We start from the raw sequence: 23,364 nt of genomic DNA, 5'->3' as shown, positions 1-23,364 counted from the left end.
TTATCTACATTTATTTTGCATCCCATTCAAGACACACACGTTCCCCCCCCCCCCTTTTTTTTAAACCCTGTGAGATGGTTGCACAAGGCTTGGTCATTTCCAGGGTTCTACGAATCCCTGTCACTGTCCTAACACTTTATGGTTCATGGTAGGCTGCAACCCTGTTTCCTTATGGCGTCTGCCCCCTTTGCAAAAACTTGCACACTCCCACAAGAAGAGGGGGAAAAACATCAGGGTAGAGTGTATTTCAGCCCAAGGTGAGAATGGGTTTGGGGCTGGCTTGCTACCATGTGCTGCCCAACCAGACTAGTTCCAGAACTTCCATCTGTGGCAACCACCCTCAGGGCCGTGGGAACCTGCCTGCTTTGTTATAGTAGAGGACGGAAGAGTCGCTGTGAGAGGCGAGGGGAAATACTGGCAAGTCTTAGTGGTCCACTGTGGGTTGGGATTTTTTTTTTTTTTTTTTTTTATGCCCCCACACCACAGGTAGGTTAAGGCTGCAAGCTGAGCTTGGGGTCACTGTCACAACCTTGTACTGTTAGGTCCCTTCTGTCCCTAGAGAGTAATGGTGAACCTTCCAGATGGAAGGCAGGTGGAATGGCTTGTTCAAAAGAAAGGCAGACAGGGAAGGTCCCGGAAAAGATCTCAGCAACGGGAGACCCGGTGTCAAGGGAGACCTCTGTGGTCTCAAATTCTCACGTGGAGCCTTCAGTCCCAATTCACACGGCCAGTTCCAGGAGGAGGTGCTGGATTCGGGCTGTGTCGATAAAAAGACTCCTTTCAGGAGGCGAGGTGCACAATCTTTGAAGCTGAGTTTCCGGCTCGGGATTCTGTTCGTATGTGAAACACAAAATGCGCGGTTCCCTCGAACGCTTGAGAAGAGAGCCATCCCTGTTACTGAGAAGGGCCCAGAAAGGCAATGACCTTCGGGATTGGAACTGGGATCCGGCCCCGCTCTTAACCCGCGTCCCCGCAGGCCCCGTTGAGGGCGCGCCCCGCCTCCGGAGGCGGGGTCCCAAGGGCACCACCTGGGGCCCCTGGAGCGCTGAGGGGTCCCAGCTGGGGGGGCGGGGCGGGGCGGGCGCTAAAGGGAGGGGCTGCCGCCGGAGAGGGAGAGCCCCGGAGCGGCGTCTCAGTTCCCGCCATGAACGCCAGCGGCCCGGGCTACCCGCTCGCCTCGCTCTATGTGGGCGACCTGCACCCCGACGTGACCGAGGCCATGCTGTATGAGAAGTTCTCGCCCGCCGGCCCTATCCTGTCCATCCGCGTGTGCCGCGACGTGGCCACCCGCCGCTCGCTGGGCTACGCCTACATCAACTTCCAGCAGCCCGCCGACGGTGAGCTCCCGGGGGAGGGCACAGACGCACCGACCGACAGATGGCATCTCAGGCCCGCGCTGCCATCTCTGGCTGCTCCTGCATCTCTCATTTTGCAACCAGGGACACTGAGGCCCAGAGATACAAGGGGTTGGAAGGGGCCCTGTCCCTAAGAGCCCCCTGAGACCGCTACGAGCAATTAGTGTGAGCTCACCGTGTCTTTTATTGGTGCTCCGTTGTACAGAGGAGAGCTATAAAGGCTGAGTGAAAACAGCTAAGGGGTTAAGGGGTCACGCCGGCCTCGGATCAGAAGGCCGGCAGCTGTGTGACTGAGCAATTAATCAACCGTTCTGAGTTTCAGTCGCATGTCTGAAAAATGGGGATCGTACCTACCTTATGCAGAGTGGTCGGGAGGGTGAGAAAGTCAAGGCACCTGGGGAGGATACAGGTGGAGTGGGGAAGCCAGGAGAGCTGGGCCTTGGGCTCTCGCCTTGCGGGGCTGCCAGACCTGAGCTTGCACCAAGAGGCTCCTCCTTGGGGAACCCTGAAAACCCCTCCACTCCAGGCCCCAACAGAGTTTTTCAGAGCTGATAGGATTGATTAGAGCTTGCCAGGTGGTTACGGCCACACTTTGACAATGGGGAGGATAAAGACTGAGAGCGCCAGGTCGGGCTGTGAGCCGGAGCAAGAGCTCACACTCAGTACCTCTTCTGTGAGATGGGGCTACGGCTTATCCCCCAGTAGCGTGGAAGGAATGAACTGTGTCTATGACGTCTCTCCAGTATCATCTGGTGCAGCAGGAGGGCTCAGTAAGTGCTAATCTTAGAGAAGAATGGTAGCTATAACCTTCAGGCATAAGACTCCAGAAACCACCAAAAAAGGGCTGCCCCAGCCAAGTTCAAAAGCCGCCACTCTTACTCTGGGTCTCCTGGGTGGATAGGGAGGTTTCCTAAACTGGGGGTTTGCTGGGGGTGGTTTTGCTGGCTTCCCAGCAGGTGACTGAGCTGGATCCCAGAGAGCCTTCTCCTTCGCTCTCTGCTTTACTTCGCACTGCCTCTAACATCTTCCTCCAAGCCCTGCACGCCCTGACCTTTTTGCCAGACTTCACAGATGGTATAAATCGAGCTCCAGGGAAGAGAAAGTTTACCTCTTACTGGCAGGGAGCAGGCCGTAGCAGTGGCCGGAGAATGGGCCTAGGGTGCTGTTCTCAGACACACTACCATTTACCAAACTCCTATTTTGTACCAGGCACAAAATGCAAGGCACCTTACATACCTGATTTTTTTTAAGTTTATTTACTTATTTTGAGAGTGGGGGAGTGGGGGAGGCAGAGGGAGAGAATCCCAAGCAGGCTCTGCGCTGTCAGCAAGGAGCCCCCCCACCCCCGACCCCATGCGGGGGCTCTATCTCACAGTTCGTGAGACCTGAGGCAAAGTCCCACGCTTAAGTGACTGAGCCACCCAGGTGCCCCGCATACCTGATTTAATTTTCAACCGGGGGGTGGGTGGTATTCTCTCCCTTTGTTAGATGTGGGAAGGTGGGTAATAGTCTCATCATCCCCACTTTACAGGTGAAGAAACAGGCTCAGAGAGGTGTTATCCCCCAGAGTCCTGCTGCTGGGGATTGAATCTCCGCTCTGCCTCTCCACACTTCTGAGCTTTCGTTTCCCCTAACTGCTGCCACTCTTTGTCTAAAGGACCCTCCTTTACCTTTTTATCTACTCCACGTGCTCTCGAAACCGTGGTAGACCTGCTCTGCCACTGATCCTTCCCCTTTCTGAGCCTCAGTTTCCCTCCGTGAAGTGGGGCTACGAATCCATGCTCACGCGACTATTGTGAGGAGCTGAATGGGACCCCAACACGAGGGTGGGAGGAGCACCATGCACGTTAATTATTTCTGCTCCTCTCCTCTGAGGCTCCAGGCTCTTCTCTCAAGCCTGGACACCGAGTGTCCAGTGACACCGAGACAGTGGCACTGTTTTCTTTGTTCTGATTCCAGTTAAGCGCCTCCGGGCTCAGGGAAAGAAATACCCTTACTTGCTCCCTTTTCTCCTCCTCCTCCTGTCCAGCGGAGCGGGCACTGGACACCATGAACTTCGAAGTGATCAGAGGACAGCCCATCCGCATCATGTGGTCCCAGCGGGACCCAGGACTCCGCAAGTCGGGTGTGGGCAACATCTTCATCAAGAACCTGGAGGACTCCATAGACAACAAGGCCTTATATGACACCTTCTCCACCTTTGGGAACATCCTCTCTTGCAAGGTGGGTGTGCCCCCTCGTGGGGGAGGGTCTGTGTCACATACCTGTATGGTAGAGGGATGCCGAGCAACGCCTTGCCCCTCGGCCCATGGCTTTTCGGTACAGCTCAGGCACAGCAAGCACGTTCAGTTGGTCTCTTCGCAGATCCATCAGAGGCCACCTGTGTATCAGTCAGCTCTGGCTGCGTAACCAACGTCAGAGGTTAGGGGCTATCAACAACCATTTATTCAGCTCCTAATTCTGCAGTGGGTAATCTGGACAGGGTTCAGCCAGGCATTTCTGCTCTTGGCTGGGCTCCTTCATGTGCCCACTGAGAGCTGGCTGGCTCTGCTTCTAGAGGGCGGTTGGCTGTCAGCTGGAACACCTCGGCTCCCCTCCCTACAGTCTTTCCTCCTCCAGTGGGCTAGCTCAGGCTATTCTCGTGACCGTGGCAGTGGCCCAGGGGACTGAGTGGAAGCTTACCAGGCCTCTTGAGATGTAAGCTCGGAACTGGCACACCACTGCTTCTACTGCCTTCTTTGGCCAAAGCAAGTCCTGAGACCAGCCCAGGTTCAGAGAGACAGGACAGAAATTATAAAGGGATATAGGAGGGCTGCTAACTAAGGCCATCCTGGCAGCCAAGCCTTGAGGCTTCCTCTGGACCCCTATGGATTGGACAGAAAGCTGTATGTGACTCAGGCGAGTGTCTGAGGCCTACTGAGGACCTGCTGTGGGCCATTGGGCCGGGTTAGCTGCAAGGCACACAAATGTCAGCCCCGCCCTGGGATCTCTCAGGCTGGTTGGAGATGGTGACACTTTTAGGAATAGCTGGAAATGGGGCTCTGAGGGAAAAGCATAGTGACCATGCAGTCAAAGGCCCAGGAAAGGTTTCCGTAGCACAGTGGGAAGAGAACCAGACCTGTAGTGCGACCAGCTGCTGAGCAGAGTCAGCGCTACAGAGTCGGTCAGACCTTGGACTCTGGTGCCTGGGGTTCAGATCCTGCCACTTCCACTTCCTGGCTAGCAATGTACCCTTGGGCCAGTTTTCTAAGCTCTCCATACCTCAGCTTCCTCTAAAAGGGGGCGGTTGTAGAAGCCACCTCGTAGGCTTGTTGTGCCTGTGTTTTACGTCTGGTAATCTTCACAACGTAAGGATACCTGGTACTCTGCTCCCTGTCTAAGTGGTAGCCATAATAATCAGAAGCATGGCTGGCTAGTGACCTTGGGCTAGTCATTTATTCCTATTTTCCCCAATCAGGCTGGGGCTCAGAGGCTCAGAATTGCCTGGAGGGGTTCTTATAGTAAAATGTAACAAGATGAGCATGTGATACCCTTAGTGGTGCTCGGCCCAGAGTGGGGGCCCCAGTCACCGTGATTAAATCTGAATGGAAGAGCCGGGGCTTGAGTTAAAGGTGGAAGGACTGTGTGTGGGGCACAGAGCAAGCACTCAAATAGCAGTTGTTACCTGTGCCATTCTTTACTACCCGAACCCTCGGTTGCATGCTGCCTCTGTCCTTCTCCCCCGTGGCCCAGGTGGTGTGTGACAATCACGGTTCCCGAGGCTTCGGCTTCGTCCACTTTGAAACCCATGAGGCCGCTCAGCAGGCCATCGTCACCATGAATGGGATGCTGCTGAATGACCGCAAAGTGTGAGTGGTGCGCGGGGGGGGGGGGGGGGCAGGGCTGCGGCCGACCTGGGGAGGGGGGCTGATGCCGTCCGTCACCGTCTGATGGGCACCAGCCGCTGAGCCGCAGCTGGTAACGTTCCTGGCAGTGTGACCTCAGCAGAGTTCAGGGTCTCAGGAGCTCCCTTTCCCCAAGTCAAAACGGGGCTGCTAAGACTCGTGAGAGCATTGCTCCGAGTAGGGATTTTGCAGTTCCAGCAGGAACAGCTAGTGCCCACGTCACCCCTGGAGTCAGTGACTTCATCTGTTTTCCAGCCTTCTTGGCATGGCTGTGAAAATTCTTTTCGTAAACCTTTTGTGTCGTTCCATGGGATTTGGGGACAGGAGGGGAAGCAGGCCTGGGCTTAGCCCACCATCTTCATACCTTTAAGGGCGGCATCCCTCCCCCACCCCCTGCCGCCCCTCTTCACGGACGGGACAGTTGAGCTGCAGATGCTGGAGAGACCCTGCTCTGGGGTTCCCCGTCCCCATTTGTGACTCTGCCCTGGTGATGGCCGGCCCCACGCTCGGTGCCGTGGAGGCAAAGTGGCTTTGAGCCGGAAGATGCACTGAGGGTTACCTTGGCCAGTTTCTCGGGGGTGGCTCCTGTCAATGCAACTGAGCCTGGCCGGCTTTCCCCAGTTCTGCAAAGGACGTGACCTTCATTAGCCACCGTCTGCCCGAGCTCACCTTTGCTGTTCCATCTGTAGTGCCAGCTACAGCTTATTTGTGCTACGTGTGCCATAGACACCATTAACTTTTCTCCTGTTTTTTTTTTCCCCTTAATCTAGGGTACTTTCCTAGATGTGTTTCCCCATGTGTAGGCCATGTTGGTTCTGTCACTACTGCTTCTCTAGTGTACCCAGTGCCTGTGAAGTGAATAATCTAATGCCTGCGATCTGAGTTTCATCCCCAGTTTTTATTTTATTTATTTATTTCTCTTTTAAAGTAATCTCTAGGGGCACCTGGGTGGCTCAGTCGGTTAAGCGTCCAGCTTCGGCTCAGGTCATGATCTCGTGGTTTGTGAGTTTGAGCCCCGCGTGGGGCTCTCTGCTGACAGTTCAGAGTCTAGAGCCCGTTTCAGATTCTGTGTCTCCCTCTCTCTCTCTCTCTCTCTACCCTTCCCCCGCTCGCACTCGGTCTCTCAAAAATCATTTAAGAACAATTTTTTAAATTTAAATTAAAAAATTTAATTTAACATGGGGCTTGAACTTACAACCCTGAGACCAAGAACCTCATGCTCTACCGACCAAGCCAGCCAAGTGTCCCTCATCCCCAGTTTTATAAGAATGAACACTGAGGCTCAGAGAGGTGAAGTAACTTGCCCAGGGTCACACTGGTAGGCAACTGCAGAGTGGGGACTCAAGCCCTCCTCTGTAGGACTCTTTAGTTCCTGCTCTTCCCTCATGTACACTCAACTGCCTGGTGTATGGTAGGAGGTCTCTGTGCATTTGCCACAAGAATAAAATCTTTTTAAAATAAAGTTTATTTTGAGAGAGACAGGAGCAGAGAGAGAGAATCCCAAACAGGCTCCACGCCGTCAGTGCAGAGCCTGATGCGGGGCTTGAACTCAAGAACCATGAGATCATGACCCGAGCTGAGAACAAGAGTCCGATGCTTAACTGACTGAGCCACCCAGGCGCCCCAAGAATGAAATCTTTTTTTTTTTTTTAACATTTATTTATTTTTGAGAGAGAGCGAGAGAGAGCATGAGTGGGGGGTGAGGGGAGAGCGGGAGACACAGAATCCGAAGCAGGCCCCAGGCTCAGAGCTGTCGGCACAGAGCCCAATGTGGGGCTTGAACTCACGGACTGCGAGCTCATGACCTGAGGTGAAGTCTAACACTTAATGGAATGAACCACCCAGGTGCCCCATAGAATGAAATCTTCTTAACCCGATGCTAGAACATAGAATCTTGGCTGTCGGAAGTGGTCTGGCCTTGGATGTAATCCATCTAAAGAGTATTGCCTTTCTAAATCCATCTAAAGAGTATTCCCAGCCTTTCGATGAGGGATATAGGTGCCTGGAGGCTGATGGCAATTGACCCAAGTGACCCAGGGTTGCTGGGTGGAATGGGGGTGACTAATGGCTGGCAGCTACCTACCCTGTCAGTGTGTCCACAGCTTTGTCGGCCACTTCAAGTCTCGACGGGAGAGGGAAGCAGAGCTGGGAGCTCGGGCCATGGAGTTCACCAACATTTATGTGAAGAACCTCCACATGGACGTGGACGAGCAGGGCCTACAGGACCTCTTCTCCCAGTTTGGTGGGCGTGTTCCCCAAGGGAATCGGGCATCACTTTGTCTTCTGTCCCCAGGTTGGGTTGGGCGGAGGGGCCTTTCTGGAGCTTCTTGAGGAACTGGGGGAAGGAAGGGGAGCATCTTGGGGCTTCCCCAACTCCCCTTTGAGCCAGGTTGGCCCTTCCCAGGGAAGATGCTGAGTGTGAAGGTGATGAGGGATGACAGCGGCCACTCCCGGGGCTTCGGCTTTGTCAACTTTGAGAAGCATGAGGAAGCCCAGAAGGTAGGAGCCTCCCCATGGCCGTTTCCTGGAGGAGGTACCACACCAGTACTAGGAAGAAAGGAGATCAGGAGGAGGGGGCTCCAGCTGCCCACAGAGGAGAAGAAAGTTCCTCCCCAGCCTGGGCCCACAACAGTCAGGGCCCTGCCTGCCTGTGGCGAAGGCAGAAGGTTGCAGCCTCACCTGGTGCTTCTAAATCCTAAGGCTGACTGCTTTTCATAGATTCTTGTCACCCACGGGAAGTAGAGGGGTCTCTGAGACAGCCACCACCCTCTTCTTGAATTGATGGTGGGATTGAGGCCAGGGAGGGGAAGCGCTTAGGTTATTTCTTGCTCGCAGGCCTTTGCAGATACATGCTGTTTCTCAAACCTTTCCCTTCTCTTACTCTTTGGATTAGTGCTATCCAGTAGAAATGTAATGGGAGCCACGTACGAGATTTAAAATTTTCCAGTAGCCATATTAAAAGGGGTAAAAAAAAAAAAAAAAACCCACCAGAAATTGATTTTAATAATGTCTGCCATTCAATTTAACATATTGAAATTATCACTCCAGTGAGTATTCAATATAAAAACAGATATTTACATTCCCCCTTTTTTGGTACTGATTCTTTGAAACCTGGTACTTCCAGTACATGTCAACTCAGACTAGCCATAGTTCAAGTGCTCAGGTAGCTGCATGCGGCTAGTGACCACCGTATCAGACGGCGTGGCTTCAGACTACTTAGTGCTTATCCTGTGGGTCTCCGTTTATGCTTTCCCTCCACCGAGGAGCCTCTTCTTCCATCCCGTGCTTCTGGTGAGGTGCCCTTTCTGTCTCTCTCCATCATTAACACAGATTTCCATGTAATAGGACTGAGGGTGGGGGCCGGATCTCATTTCACCCTTAAATCTCCAGCATTGCACCTGCCAGTACATACTAGCTACCTATTAGCTGAACAAGTGAATGGTACAAGGTCACACAGTGACCGAGCTGGAGTGATGTTGTCCCATTTGCCTTCCTACCCTAAAGCTCTTTCCTTGGATGCTGCCCCATGAAGACCGTTGGACAAGGGGGATCTCCGCTCATTGTGGGTTCTGGCTAGAGACCCTACCTGGTGCCATCTTGACGGCAGCCACTTCTTGCTGGGCACTTGCCATGGGCCGGGCACTGTGCTGAGGGCTGCATACTCTCCTCGCTGCTTCACCAGTGTGGACTAAACCGTTTTCAGGCTCCACAGGGTGGTAGCTAGCAAGAGGCAACATGGGGATTAGAACCAGCTCTTTCTGAGTCAGAAGTCTTGTTCTTAAGTGAATGGCTCCTTTCGAGAGGTGACTTCTTGTGTGTCCTTGGACAAATGCCACTCTCTCTCTAGGCTTTGGTTTGCTCACCTGTAAAACGACAAGTTGGAATAGGTGGGTGAAGCCTCAGGGGTCTATAGACTCCACAGTCTTAGAGACTTTGGTAATGACTTTTATGTTAATGATTTCTGTAAGCATGACTTTCTTTTGTACAGTGTTATATTAGCTGCAGGTGTACAATATAGTGATTCAACAATTCTATATGCACCCTGATGTTTGTAGCAGCATTATCTACAATAGCCAAGTTATGGAATCAGCCCATCAGTTGACAAGTAGATAAAGAAGATGTGGGGTCACACACACATACAATGGAATATTACCCATAAAAAACAATGAAATCTTGTTAAATAGGTGATGGGAATTAAGGAGTGTACTTGTGATGAGCACCGGGTGATGAAGTGTTGAATCACTAGATTGTACACCTGAAACTAATATTATGCTGTATGTTAACTAACCTATTTAGCCCACCCGCCCCCTCCCCTCTGGTAACCCTCAGTTTACTCTCTATAGTGGAGAGTCTGTTTCTTGGTTTGCCTCTCTCTCTCTCTCTCTCTCTCTTCTTTTCCCTTTGCTCATTTTTTTCCTTAAATTCCACAAATGAGTGAAATCATACGGTATTTACCTTACTCTATTTTGCTTAGCATTATACTCTCTAGCTCCATCTATGATCTTGAAATGGCAATATTTCCTTCTTGCTAATCGCTGAGTGATATTCCATTGTTATATTACAAAACTGTAGTAATCAAAACAGTGTGGTACTGGCAGAAAAATAGACATGTAGACCAGTGGAACAGAATAGAAAACCCAGGTAATGACCTTAAAGACTGACGTACAACTAGCAGTTTCTGTGGCCTTCGACTATGTTTACATAGATTTGCATATTTAGGTAAGGAAATATCCTCATGATGTAAAAATATTTACTAACTAGTTGGCCACTTAAAAAATTCCCTTTTGTTCAAGCCCCACTTTGGGTGTTAGAGCTTACCTTTAAAAAAGGCCCTTTTCAAACATCTCCTCACTAACACTAGTGTCTAACTCTAACCATCGAGCTGGGACACACATGAGTCTACCTTTTTGCTGATTTTTTTTTTTTTTTTTTTTTTTTTTTTTTTTTTTGCAGATAAGTCCATGTAAATTCAGTTCAGTATAAATGCATTAAGAGAAGTTGCACATCTTGTAGAAGATGTAGGATTCCGTGCAATCAAAGCCACTGGCCATTTAGGATGTGGCATGCTTAGACCAGCTATCTGAAGAAAAGAAGAAGAAAAAAGGGTTAAGACATGTTTCTTAACAAAAATGAAAGCCTTCGTAGTTAGTAAAAAGGATTCTTTGTGCTGTGAAATCCAGCATGAAGTGAAGGATGTTGATTATGCGCTCATGCCGTTTTGAAAGAATTCTCCCTGCTCTGTTCAGATCATCAGTGTGTACCTAAAGTTAAGAACCTAAAGGTTAACTGTGGGAAACTTTGCAAATTTCAATTTCACTTCTTAAAGTAGAGCGCAAATCAAGTTTGTTTGTTTTTTTAAATCTATGGTTTACTCTGAAATTTTGTCCCATGTTTTTAAAAAAGTGGATTCTTTAAGTCGCTTTTATCCTGATACTAATTATTCTCCGCTAACAAGGCTGGCCTGGTTTGCAGGGACTGGAGGCCAGGGCCTCATGGGGGTGGTTACCAAGGACGCTCCCTCCCTCTCTGCCCAGGCCGTGACGGACATGAATGGGAAGGAGGTGAGAGGGCGGCTACTGTACGTGGGCCGGGCCCAGAAGCGGGTGGAAAGGCAGAATGAGCTGAAACGTAGGTTCGAGCAGATGAAGCAGGACCGGCTGACCCGTTACCAGGTGAGGGTCAGACCCCTGGTGACAGCTGCAGCCATGTGAGTGTGTGTGTGTGTGTGGAGGGTCCTGAATATGAAGCCTTTCTCCAGCAATCCCACCCCCAGGAAGCTGGCTTTAGGGGCCTTGGGGGCTGCAGCTTCCAGTGATGGGCACGCCGGCTGGGGGCGTGGGTGCCACGCCAGACTGGAAGCAGGAGGCTTGGTGGCCAAGGCTTGCAGGGCCCCCGTGGCCTACATTGGTCCCTGACATGAGGTAACCTGGGGTGTGGAGGGGAAGGGACACATCCACAGTAACCTCTCTTTCTAGGGTGTGAACCTGTATGTTAAGAACCTGGATGACTCCATCGATGATGAGAAGCTGAGAAGAGAGTTCTCTCCCTATGGAGTGATTACCAGTGCCAAGGTGAGGGCTGGGGGGGGCACCTACAGGGGATAGAGAGCCTGCCCCTCCATCTTCCTGCTGCCTATACACCCCTTCTTCCAGGGAGTTGGTGCTGAGCTACTCCTTTTAAGAGTTTGGGGGGGATTATGTCTGACCCCCCCATTGGAACTTGACGTCCATCTGCAGCCTTGTCTGCTCTGGAAGGGAAGAGGGTTGAAGTCCAGTCCCAATCACACAGCTGGACTTACTGGGGCTCACTGTAACCTTGGTTCATTTAATAAGCATTTATTGAGTGCCTACTGTATGCCAGATTCTAGAAATTCATGTTTCAGAATTTCCACTGCTTGTTTTGTTGTCTTTCGGACCCCCATCCCCCCATCTGGAAAATGAGAAGGTTGGGCTGCTATATTCTTCATTCGTTCATTCATTCCCCATTTACTGAGCACCTACCACGTGCCCAGCCCCCTTAGCACCTGATAAGTGATGATTGGCTGTTCTCAGTAGCTCTGTGACTTTCAGCAGATGTCTTCTGACCTTCATCCCTACAAGGAGAGTGTTGGGCTCATTGGATGGTTCTCAACCCTGGCTTTTAAAACTCCCCGGGGGAGCTCTTAAAGACAGACACCTGAGTCAGACAACTCACGCTCTCTGAGTAGGGCCTGGGCATTTTATTTTAAAAGCTCCCCAGGTGATTTTAAGATGACCCAGCATTCATTCGTTCCATCCTTAAGCACCTCCTGTCTTACCGGGCCCTCTGGGAAGTATACAGTAACAAGTTAGATGTGGTTCTTGCCCTCGAGTAGCTTATAGTCAAGTGGGGAAGTCAGACACATCACTAACTCAAATCTATTATAAGGTGTTTTTGTAGTGAGGGTGGGAGTACTGGAGGCAGAGGTATGGTAGCCCAGGGGAACAGGAAGGAGGGCTTCCTGTAAGAAGTGTGAGACACATTTGGCTTGGCTGTGAGGAGGTAGGGAGCTGCAGGTGGGAATGAGGAACTTTCCAAAGAGATCAGTGTGAGTAATGGGGCTGGAGACCAGCACATGTGATGCAATGGTTGGGTTCTTAGGAAGTTCTTGTGCCTGTTAAATCCAGTTTTTTTAAGTTTATTTTTATTTATTTTGAGAGTGAGAGCAGGGAGGGGGCAGAGAGAACATCAAGTAGGCTGCATGCTGTCAGTACAGAACCTGCTGTGAGGCTTGATCCTGCGAACCGCGAGATCATGACCTGAGCCAAAATCAAGAGTCAGATGCTTGGGGAGCCTGGGTGGCTCAGTAAGTTAAGTATCTGACTTCGGCTCAGGTCATGATCCCATGGTTTATGAGTTTGAGCCCTGCGTCAGGCTCTGTGCTGACAGCCCAGAGCCTGGAGCCTGCTTCAGATTCTGTGTCTCCCTCTCTCTCTCTCTGTGCCCTTCCCCTGCTTATGCTCTGTCTCTCAAAAATAAACATTAAAAAAAAATTTTTTTTTAATGTTTACTTCTTCCTGAGAGAGAGAGAGAGAGAGACAGTGACAGTGTGAGCAGGGGCAGGGGAGAGGCAGAGAGAGAGACACGGAACTCAAAGTGGGCTCCAGGTTCTGGGCTGTCAGCACAGAGGCTGATGTGGGGCTTGAACTAACTGTGAGATCATGATCTGAGCCGAAGTCTGATGCTTAACCAACTGAGCTACCTAGGCAGCCCTGTTGAATCCAATTTTAAATGCCTGGTGTTTGGGGAAGAGGTTCTAACAGTTTTTGAGTTAAGGACTCAAATGTGACCGAGCTGTGGGACATGTAAATTAAGCATCAACAAATTTGCTTAAACATTATAAAAAAGCTGTGGGCCCTCTTGCCCAGCAAATTTATACTTTGGGTATAAATTTGGGTAGTATTGTGGTCTAAATCCCAGTCCTACCATTAACTAGCTGTAGGATCTGCAGGAACTGACTTTGCCATTTGGAGCCCGTTTACCCGTCTGTAAAGTGGGAGCAAACTTCCCTACCTCTCCAGGTGTCCTGAGCACTAAAGAGTCAGCATGTAGAGCGCCTGCTGTGATCTGATTATTCACACATTGTGTGTAATTTCTGGGGATTCACCCACCTCCTTGAGGACTCCTCGAGTGGAGGGAATTCTAAAAATCTGGGTTACTTAGAGTTGTGGCACTATCTTGTTAGTTGACCAATTAGGTTATAAAAGGGGGATTTTATGTAGGCTTACATATTTATATGATTTCTATTATATATAAAATACAGTGATTATGAAAACAAGTTAAGGTAGATAAAGTGCTAATAACACTGTCACATTCATAGAAGCTATATAAGTGCATTTTATCATTATTTACTACCTAACAAGTTTTTATTACCTTGCTAAGACAATACTTTTGTGTCAAGAAAATTTGGCTGTCTGATGATAGCCTACAGATCCCTTCTGAGAATATTCTTAAATGCCTAAAAGAAAATTCATAGGATTGCAGAGAAACAATTCTACTGAAATATAATTATCAAAATGCTAAGGTAACAGCAGTATGTGGTTCATAATTACATCAAACGAGAAGGTCTAGAGAGATACCAATTAGCACAAATGATATTTTGAGATCCGCAGTGGTTGACATATGAAAATATCTTCTTTCTCTTCCTGACAAAATCACAAGCACAGCCAAGACTCCCCTATTTTTGTTGCCTGTGTTCAAAATAGAAGGAAACACTAACGTGAAAATTAAGATGCCATTTTCCCCCCCATCCAAGTTCACAGACCCCCTGAATTCTATCCACTGGCCTCCCTCGGCGGGGCGGGTGGGGGGGATCTGTGAACCCTCAGGGTCAGGCCCCCGTATGAATGGGTTGCAAGGTGCAGTTTGAAAATTGATGATGTGTAGAGAATGGGCTTTAATAGAGCAGATTTAAAAAGTATGTCAGTTCAAATCTAAATGCATGGGCCAGGCCAGTGTCTAGACCTCCCCCTACCCCCAAAATAAGAACCATAAATGCAATGTGGATTGGATCCTGGAAGAGAAAAAAAAAATATTAGAAAAACTAGTGGAATCCTAATGAAATCTGCAGTTCAGTCAATAGCATTGTAGCTAATAACAACCGTATCGATTGTTAACATCCTAGTTTTGACACATGTGGACTGGTCTCGGCCAAGTCCCTCTGACTCATTTACATTGGGGCGAGCCTGGGTGAAAGATGGCTACCCTGTACTATTTTTGCAACTTTTCTGTACACCTAGAGGTATTGCAAAATAAAAAGGTTATTTTAATAACAACACTAAGAATGCCTTCCCCAGAAGGAGAAATCCCCAGATTTCTCCTAAAGAATCTGGCTCAGTGCCTTGCAGAGGCAATGGAAGTCACCGGAATGCTGCATTGGGTTCAAATTCTGGCTGATGGGTGTCCACAGGCTGGGTGACCCTGGACAAGTTCCCACCCACCTTTTTTTTTCCCCCCCCAATTGTAATAAGGATTTTTATTTCCACCATGAAGAAAATTAACAGGCACAAAAAATATAAATTTAAACCTTTTAATTTTTATATTCCATACCTTTTTTTAACTTTAATTTTTTTAATTATTAATTTTTTGAATAAATAAATATTTATTTACAAGTTTATTTTAGAGAGCAAGCGTGTGTGAGTGGTAGAAGGAAAGAGAATCTTAAGCAGGCTCCACACCCAGTGCAAAGCCCAACACAAGGCTCCACCTCCTGACGCTGAGATCATGACCGGAGCTGAAATCAAGAGTCAGATGCTTAACTGACTGAGCCATCCAGGTGCCCCCATTCAAATCTAAGTTTTTATTGGAGTCTAGGATACCTAACTCTTAAGAACATTTTATTATGTCCATAATTTCACAAATGAACTAAAGAATCCTAAGAATTAAAATAACCAGAGGGTAGTCGAAATGCAGATTTTCATCACAATGACCTCAAACGAAGTGTTTAAGATCGTGGCTCTGGCTAAGGACCCCTGCCCTGTTCTTGGATTTTAACCAATCCTAAACTGTCCTCTTCATCCTAGCCCCTCTGATGAGGGTAGATACCATTTAAACCGGCCTTCCATCACAGCCTAGGAAAATCATTTCAGAAAGAATTTAAATATAAAAAAAAAAAATTCTGAAATGCTGCTGTTCTCACAGACTCTAGGGAATGTCCTGTTAAACAGTGAGCAGCTGGGGCGCCTGGGTGGCTCAGTCGGTTAAGCGTCCGACTTTGGCTCAGGTCATGATCTCACGGTCCATGAGTTCGAGCCCCACATCGGGCTCTGTGCTGACAGCTCAGAGCCTGGAGCCTGCTTCAGATTCTGTGTCTCCCTCTCTCTCTCTGACCCTCCCCCGTTCATGCTCTGTCTCTCTCTGTCTCAAAAATAAAATAAACATTAAAAAAATGAAAAAAAAAAACAGTGAGCAGCCCTCAGCAAGTTGACTGGTCTCAGCCAAGTCACTCCTGAGCCCCCGCTTCCGTCACCTGTGAAGTGGGAGTCGTGGTGCCCCCCATGATCAGGTGGCGGCGCCTGTGGAGCAAGAAGGCAGTCCGGCATCTGGCATGCGGTGGGCCTCAGTCAATGTCAGGGTGACAGTTTCTCCTGGGCCTGCTCACTGCCCGGCTGGGCCCCGGGGGAGGAGGGGGACACAGCCCCAGGAGTCTTCCTTCCCCACCCCCAGCAGCCCTTGTCTTGTCTTGCTTTTAGGTGATGACAGAGGGTGGCCACAGCAAGGGGTTTGGCTTTGTGTGTTTTTCCTCTCCAGAAGAGGCGACAAAGGCCGTGACAGAGATGAACGGGCGCATCGTGGGCACCAAGCCGCTGTACGTGGCCCTGGCCCAGCGCAAAGAGGAACGGAAGGCCATCTTGACCAACCAGTACATGCAGCGCCTGTCTACTGTGCGGGCCCTGGGTGGCCCCCTCTTGGGCTCCTTCCAGCAGCCCGCCAGCTACTTCCTGCCCGCTGTGCCCCAGGTGATGGCCTGCCCGAACCCCGCTGCACCCCTTCCCTGACAGCCAGGTAGAGCAGGAAGACAGCCTCACAGGTAGATGTAGCTTCTCAACTTGTTTCTGCTGGAAACTTGGCAGGCAGGCCACTTTAACCCCACCTGGTAACGGGGGGTAAGAGTGTGTGTCCCCAACCAGGGAGGGGTTCGTGTTGTGCTAAAAAAGATGCTCCCTGGTCAAATAAGTTTGAGAAACCATGCATTAAGGAAAAGGAACTAGCTTTCCTTATTATACTATGCTTTACCGCACACATTATTCTACCCTAACGTGCTGGTGTGCGTCAGGACTTTCCCAAACCAGCAGAGAGCATGTAGCATTTCCCAACTTAGATGGTCCTGTTTTGTGGGCTGCCTGCCAACCTCTCTCCTGGAGGCCAGTGTTCTGAGCAGCCCCCCTTGGGAAGGGAGCTCCCAGGACTTAGAGGGAGTGGAAAGGTGTTGGCCATTTGCAGCTGCGGGGATGGACGTATCTGCTCCCCTGCTCCTTTTACTTATTTTTAATTTTTTGAAGTTTTATTTATTTTGAGAGAGAGCATGAACAGGGGAGGGACAAAGAGAGGGAGAGAGAGAATCCCAAGTAGGCTCCATGCTGTCAGCACAGAGTCCAGTGTGGGGCTCAAACTCCCAAACTGTGAGATCGTGACCTGAGCTGAAATCAGGAGGCGAACGCTTAACCAACTACGCCACCCAGGCGCCCCACCCCCGACTCCTCTTAGCAGTAGCTTAAGCTGGCCCAAGTCTGAGTAGGTCTGTCACCATTTTATGCTGCTGTTTGGGCCAGTGGCTCTGATGACAAGGAGCAAGGATTGAACCTGAGACCTTGCCCTGGAAGGTTCAGGGCTAACAAATAGCCTGAACTGGGGTAGCGGAGATTTCATTCCAGCTTGTGGGTCTTTACTAATCAGTAACCCTGGAGGGGGGCGGTGGAGTTTCTGCAGGGGTGTCCATGAGGGGATGCGGTTTCTCACCTGCTGCGACCCCCTCACCCCCAGTCTTCTCCCGCACAGCCTCCTGCCCAGACTGCGTACTATGCATCCAGCTCTCCCGTGCAGCCTGCCCCCAGGTGGACGGCCCAGCCTCCGAGACCCTCGTGTGAGTGACTCCGCCCCTTGTACCCTCAGCCTGGCCCACAGATGGTGGACCCCTCAGGGCAGCATGGAACCTGGGGCTATGAACACAGGCTTTGGGGGCAAGCCTGGCTCTACTTCCCAGGGTGTTCATTTGGGTGGGTAACTTCACCTCTCTGAACCTCAGTTTCCCCTTCTGAATGAGGTGTGCATAAAGCCCCAAGCAGTGCTGACCTTGTGAAAGACTAGCGGTGCAGCCATTCTCTTCAGTTAGCTCCCAAGACTTGTCTGATCTGTGACCATGAGAACGCACTCCCATGGCAGTCTTGCCCCTCCGGCCCCTCTCTGGGAGCAGAGCTCGCCCTCCCTTGCAGCTGCTTGGGGACCCATCGGGTGTGATCATGCGGTCTGCGGTCCCTGGAGTTCTGGGTCTGCCTGACTAGGTGAATTCACCCATCTTTTTTGCTGCGAATGTTCTACTTCCCTTTCCCACCCATTGCCTTTCTCACCCCAGAACCTTCAGGGCGCAGTGCGCCGCTCTGATTGTCCTGCCCCTGCCCCACCGACCTTTCTCTCCGTGTTCTTTGTGCCACAAGCCACCTACCCTCCAGCTGCCTCAATGATCCGACCACCAGCCATGTTGCGGCGCCCCCCGGCGCAGGTCAGCGGTGTCAGGCAGGCCTCCACCCAGGTGCCACCCACGGTGCCCCACACCCAGAGAGTGGGTGAGTGTGGGCTGGGTCAAGAGGAACGGGTGTGTGCGGAGGGTGGGGTAGGGGCTTGGTGCTGGGTTGGCACAGGCGGGGAGTCAGGACTGGCCTCTGTGGTGACCTTGCCGTTTGCCTCTTGGAGGGTAGAGCTGACTTTGGAGGCTGTGAGGCACAGTAGTTCGTGTGGGTTCCAGAGTCCCACAGACCCGGCTCCTGGGGCCAACTCGCTAACTACTGTATCTGATCACCTACCTCATCTTTTTTTTTTTTTTTAATTTTTTTTTTTCAACGTTTATTTATTTTTGGGACAGAGAGAGACAGAGCATGAACGGGGGAGGGGCAGAGAGAGAGAGGGAGACAGAATCAGAAACAGGCTCCAGGCTCTGAGCCATCAGCCCAGAGCCTGACGCAGGGCTCGAACTCACGGACCGCGAGATCGTGACCTGGTTGAAGTCGGACGCTTAACCGACTGCGCCACCCAGGCGCCCCTACCTCATCTTTTTAAAATAGGGATGAAAATAGCCCTCCTGTTTTGTCGTGTGGGTGAATGAGATCACACATGGCGGGGCTTAGCATCACATCAGAACCTTAGCAAGTACTGCGGCAGCTGTGAACAAGGGCGTAGGTTTGAGCTGTAAGGCCAGCACATCTGTTCCTTCATTCGGCAAACGTTTGTACATCTGTGTGCCGGCCTCACAGTCGGTGCTGGGGATTCTACGTGAATGCTTGTCTTTAAGCTTCCTGGCTTTAGATCACTGTCAGGCCCTAACTCCCCTGCTTACTCCTTACAGCCAATATTGGTACCCAGACCACAGGAGCCAGCGGGGCGGGATATCCTGCACCAAGTGGGCCTCTGCTGACACACAAATATTCCTCAGCAACATACAACCATGGGGTAAGGCTGGCCTGACTGCCCTCTTAGTCTGGGCTCCTGGGGCCTTGGCTCAGAACCTTGGCTAAGGCACTGGCCCTCGTTTGTTTGTTTCTCTTCTTGAATTATAAACGAGCAAAGTTTCGTTTAGTAACGTGTACAATTGAGAAACAATCCCCCTTACTAACAGAAGGAGGGAAAGAGCCAAGATCATGTTTGGTTTATTAATTATGGTTTGCTCTGCCTGGATTATTAACAAAAGTAATCTGTATTTCCTTCGTACTCAGTGTTGAGCAGCAAGGAAAAATATCCTAGCGATATGCTGAATATTGAAGGGATGGGATTAATCTACAAAACAGAACTAAAAATACCTACTGTGATTAAATTAAAAAGCTATGTATTTATCTTCCTGCCCAAGTCTCAAACTCGGCATTATCGTATCCTGCCTAGAATTTTAATGTGTATACTTCAGACTCTTCCTTGCAAAAGAAACAAGGGAGTAGTCTTTAAACAGCAACATGCTTTTAAAGTTACCAGAATAGGGAAAGGTCAGAAGTATGCTGGGGATGTGGCCATAAAGCTACTTGATAAAAAGTGCCTTATTTGGCATGAAGTGGTTAGTAATGTGTGACTTTCACTTGGCAACATCCAGTGGGGCCTTGACAGGTTCCTGGCACCGTGGAAGGCGTCTGAATTAGAGGGTGACTTTGTCTATCCCACTGTGCCCTTGTTAGGGACTCTGTCCCACCCGATTGTCCATACCTTGCCCCCTGCTCCCCTCTTCCAGAGCCTTCCTGGAGGCCTGTGCTCACCTGACAGGGTGAGGGTTTTGAGGCCTTGCCCATCTGTGGTGGTTAAGGGATGTGTCCCCGGCACCATTGCAGGTCCAGGAGGCTGCTGTGCGCATTCCGGGACAGGAGCCCCTGACGGCGTCCATGCTGGCCGCAGCACCACTGCACGAACAAAAGCAGATGATTGGTGAGTGGCTGGAGCAGGAAGCAGGGGGAGTTGGCCAGCCTGGCAGGAAACATGTTGAGTGGAGGTCAGACACGTGGACAAGGTCCAGCTTTGCCGCTGACCAACCTGCTGGGTGGCTTGGTCTGGGTTGCCTCTGCTCTCCTCGGCTTCCCTCTCGTCTTAAAGCACTGGTCAGACCAGATGGTCCTGAGGTTTCTTCAGTTCTGCTGTTCAAGGGCCGTGACAGGCTTGGAGAGATCCCAGCTGTGGGCAGATCTGCGGCCAGGACTAAGGGTTTCTTTCTGTTGGTGGGTGTTGCTGTTTCTTACATCTCCTGAATGGGAAGAAGCCATCACCACATGTCCTCTGTCTCCCAGTGCCCGCTGCAGGGAGGTGGGAAATAAATGTGCAGAAATTCGTATTTACACATTCCCCACTGGACTGCGAGTTCCTTGTGCAATTCTCCTCCAGCCCAGTGTCTACGGCAGGCCCTGCTAAAGGATGCCGCTAACTGCTGAGTGAATAACTTGCCAGGTTCTTGCCTTCATGGCCACCAAGATTTCCAGAACCTCTCTGAAGTCCGTCCCGATTCCCTCCACTTGTTTTCTCGGCTCACTTGGGGTTTTGCCACTTTACTACCCACTCTTCAAAGGAAAATTCTAAGTGGGCTTAATGGAGGCAGAAGGCTCTGTTAGCAGTTCCCTGCAAACCTCTTCACTTTCCTCACGGGGAAACTCTCCCACCCAGCACACAATCCTGGCCAGACCCTCCACACATGGCCAAGATGGGCTGACCACCAACGCTAGGCTCTGCCACCAGAAGTGCCTGATGGCGGAAGGTGAATTTATCTCGTGTGTGTGGCTCCTCCTACCCCCAAAAAAGTCCAGTTCAGCCTTAGCCTGTCTTGTCTAGAATCTCAATGTGTGTATTAGAACTATTTCTTGCAAAATGAATAAGAGTAGTCTTTAAATTTTTTTTTTTTAATGTTTACTTATTTTTGAGGGAGGGAGAGAGCATGAGTGTGAGCGGGGGAGGGGCAGAGAGAGTGAGGGAGACACAGAATCCGAAGCAAGCTCCAGGCTCCGAGCTGTCAGCGCAGAGCCCGACGCGGGGCTCGAACTCACAAGCTGTGAGATCATAACCTGAGCCGAAGTCGGATGCTTAACCGACTGAGCCACCCAGCTGCCCCAAACAAGAGTAGTCTTTAAACACCAACCAAGTTTGTGTCAGGCTCTGTGTAGATTCGTTCATGTAGAATGTCAAATTTGATTCTTCAAACTAGCCTCCGAAGCAGGGTTTGCTCTGCGCACTTTACAGCTGGGAGAGAGCCTCCCAGTGAGGCTAAGTGACACAGCCCAGAAGGAGCAGTTCTGGGACGACCCCCCACCACATGCCTTACTGCTCCCTTCCACAGTACCCCCTGCCTCCCTGGGGCTGCTGGGATGTCAGCCAGGTGTTCTGTACAGGTGAGCGTCTGTACCCCCTTATCTACGATGCCCACACCCAGCTGGCTGGCAAGATCACGGGCATGCTGCTGGAGATCGACAACTCAGAGTTGCTGCTCATGCTGGAGTCCCCCGAGTCCCTCAATGCCAAGGTGGGCTGGGGCCTGGGTGGCAGGGTGCCTCGTGAGGATAGGAGGAGAGCTCATGACGAACACCTCTCCTAGAGGAGTTAGCAGGCTGCCACCTGGACGAAGTTTACCTTCCCGCTGATGCCAGCCCGTACGGGCTACATCTGCGAGCGGGAGGCCTCGGGGTTGGCCCCTCCAGCCCCTCCAGGTTAATTCTCTGCAGTTCCAAGTACAAGGTGTCGGTACGGGCAGCGGTGTTCTGAGGACCGGGCTCAGGTTCTCCCAGCTGTCTGGCGGCGTCCATCTGTCTGGAGAAGGCAACCAACGACCCGCTCATCACGGGCGCTCGCAAACGGCAGTGCCGTGGAGGGAGGCGACTTGTGGCATCTAGCACGCGGAGGCAGTGGGCGGCCAGGGCTCTCCTGGGGACCCCGCTGGGCAGGTGCACTAACCCCCACTAACAACCCACAGGTGGAAGAGGCTTTGGCGGTGCTGCAGGCACACCAGGCCACGGAGCTGACAAAAGTGAATGTGCTCTGAAACCAGGTGGGTGGCTGGGGGTGGGAGAGACGGAGATGGAAGCAGCGGTGGGCCCAAGAGAAGCTGGGAAGAGCCGGGCAGGGGCTGACTTTGAGAAACCCGCGGAGAAACCATGTTGGCGCCGGCTCACTCTCTGAAGCACCGAGGAGTTTGGGGGACGCTGCGAGGCGCAAAGGAGCGGACAGACCGTGGGATGAGAATGAGTGTTGACCCCTGTGCGAAGTGCGGGTGTTTTCTCACCAGCTGCCCTGCCTGGCGTCACTGGGGATAGGCTGGGCTGTCCTTGGGCACTGGGTGAATTTATCTTGTGTATGTGGCCTGCTTCGTCTGCTCTGCCTTCTCCATTGAGACCAGGTGTCTGCTGTATGTTAGAAGGATTCATTCCTCTCCTTTCATCCCCAGACAGCGGGATCCTCACTCCCTCGGCTGAACAGCGCTTCCTGCTTTTGGCTCTCTGTCCCCGGGAGCTGTAACTTATTTCCCACTCAGGCTGTATCTGTACTTGAGCTCTGTATGTGGAATGAAGGCCGGTCCCCCCCGCCAGCCTGTCACCCTTTCCTTTTGTGCATTAAAAGTGCTGCAAACTGTCTTGTCTCCCAGGAGGCTTTCTTGTGTCTGAGGGAGGTGGGCCAGAGCCAAGGGTGGACTTGACTGGGTTGGGGATGTGGCTCGAAGGAACAGAAGCCCAAAGAGTTATGGGAGAAGCTGTGTGTGCGCCAGACCAAGGTCACCAGGAACTGAGCAGGACCGTCTGGAACGGCCCCAGAGGAGCAGAAGCCCACCAGGAAGTGGCTCAGTGCGGGACTGAATGGTTGTCTTCACACGGCACCGAGAGAAGGAGCTAAAGCTACAGGTGCCCACATGTGATGTACACGGAGGTTTCTGGACCCCGGGCTTGAGTACCCTGCAGTGCAGGTATACACCCCGGAAGCAGCAACTACTTGTAGGCTCTGGGCTGGCTGGCTGAGGGCTCTGTAACACCATCAGAGAAGAACCCATGTAGAATTGCTTTAGGATCCCTTCCCGGGTCCTGGTTTTACCTTCTATGTTTTCCTTAGTAAATCAAGATGCTTGCCTTTTAGACTTTAAGAAGAAAAAGCCAGTTGTGAATGGATGGCACCATTCAACCTGCCTCAAATCAGGTAAGAGTCGTGCCTGCCTAAGAGGTGGCTCAGTCGGTTGAGCGTCCGACTTCGGCTCAGGTCACGATCTCGTGGTCTGTGAGTTTGAGCCCCACGTCGGGCTCTGTGCTGACAGCTCGGAGCCTGGAGCCTGCTTCAGATTGTGTCTCCCTCTCTCTCTGCCCCTCCCCTGCTTGTGCACGCACACTCTCTCTCAAAAATAAACATTAAAAAAAAAAATCATACCCAAGGAGCTCAAGATAATTGATCTAAAAAAT

At 51.1% G+C, this 23,364-nt stretch overlaps 1 protein-coding gene across 1 annotated transcript; it reads left to right on the top strand.

The window, feature by feature from the left end:
* Positions 1-1,117: 1,117 nt before the first annotated feature.
* Positions 1,118-22,553, top strand: PABPC1L (poly(A) binding protein cytoplasmic 1 like). The gene is made up of 14 exons (XM_040446959.1): positions 1,118-1,337; positions 3,385-3,578; positions 5,088-5,203; positions 7,342-7,481; positions 7,644-7,738; positions 10,774-10,911; positions 11,215-11,310; positions 15,949-16,215; positions 17,255-17,339; positions 17,911-18,039; positions 18,816-18,919; positions 19,780-19,873; positions 21,319-21,449; positions 21,897-22,553. The coding sequence occupies exons 1-14, from the start codon at positions 1,145-1,147 to the stop codon at positions 21,963-21,965; spliced, it is 1,851 nt and encodes a 616-aa protein (XP_040302893.1). The 5' UTR covers positions 1,118-1,144; the 3' UTR covers positions 21,966-22,553.
* The last annotated feature ends 811 nt before the right edge of the window (positions 22,554-23,364 follow it).

Source organism: Herpailurus yagouaroundi, unplaced genomic scaffold (assembly GCF_014898765.1).
Source record: "Herpailurus yagouaroundi ecotype Mexico unplaced genomic scaffold, PumYag 196, whole genome shotgun sequence".
Taxonomy (NCBI): Eukaryota; Metazoa; Chordata; class Mammalia; order Carnivora; family Felidae; genus Herpailurus; species Herpailurus yagouaroundi.
Note: the sequence above shows the minus strand (reverse complement) of the source record. Positions and strands in the feature narration are given on the sequence as shown.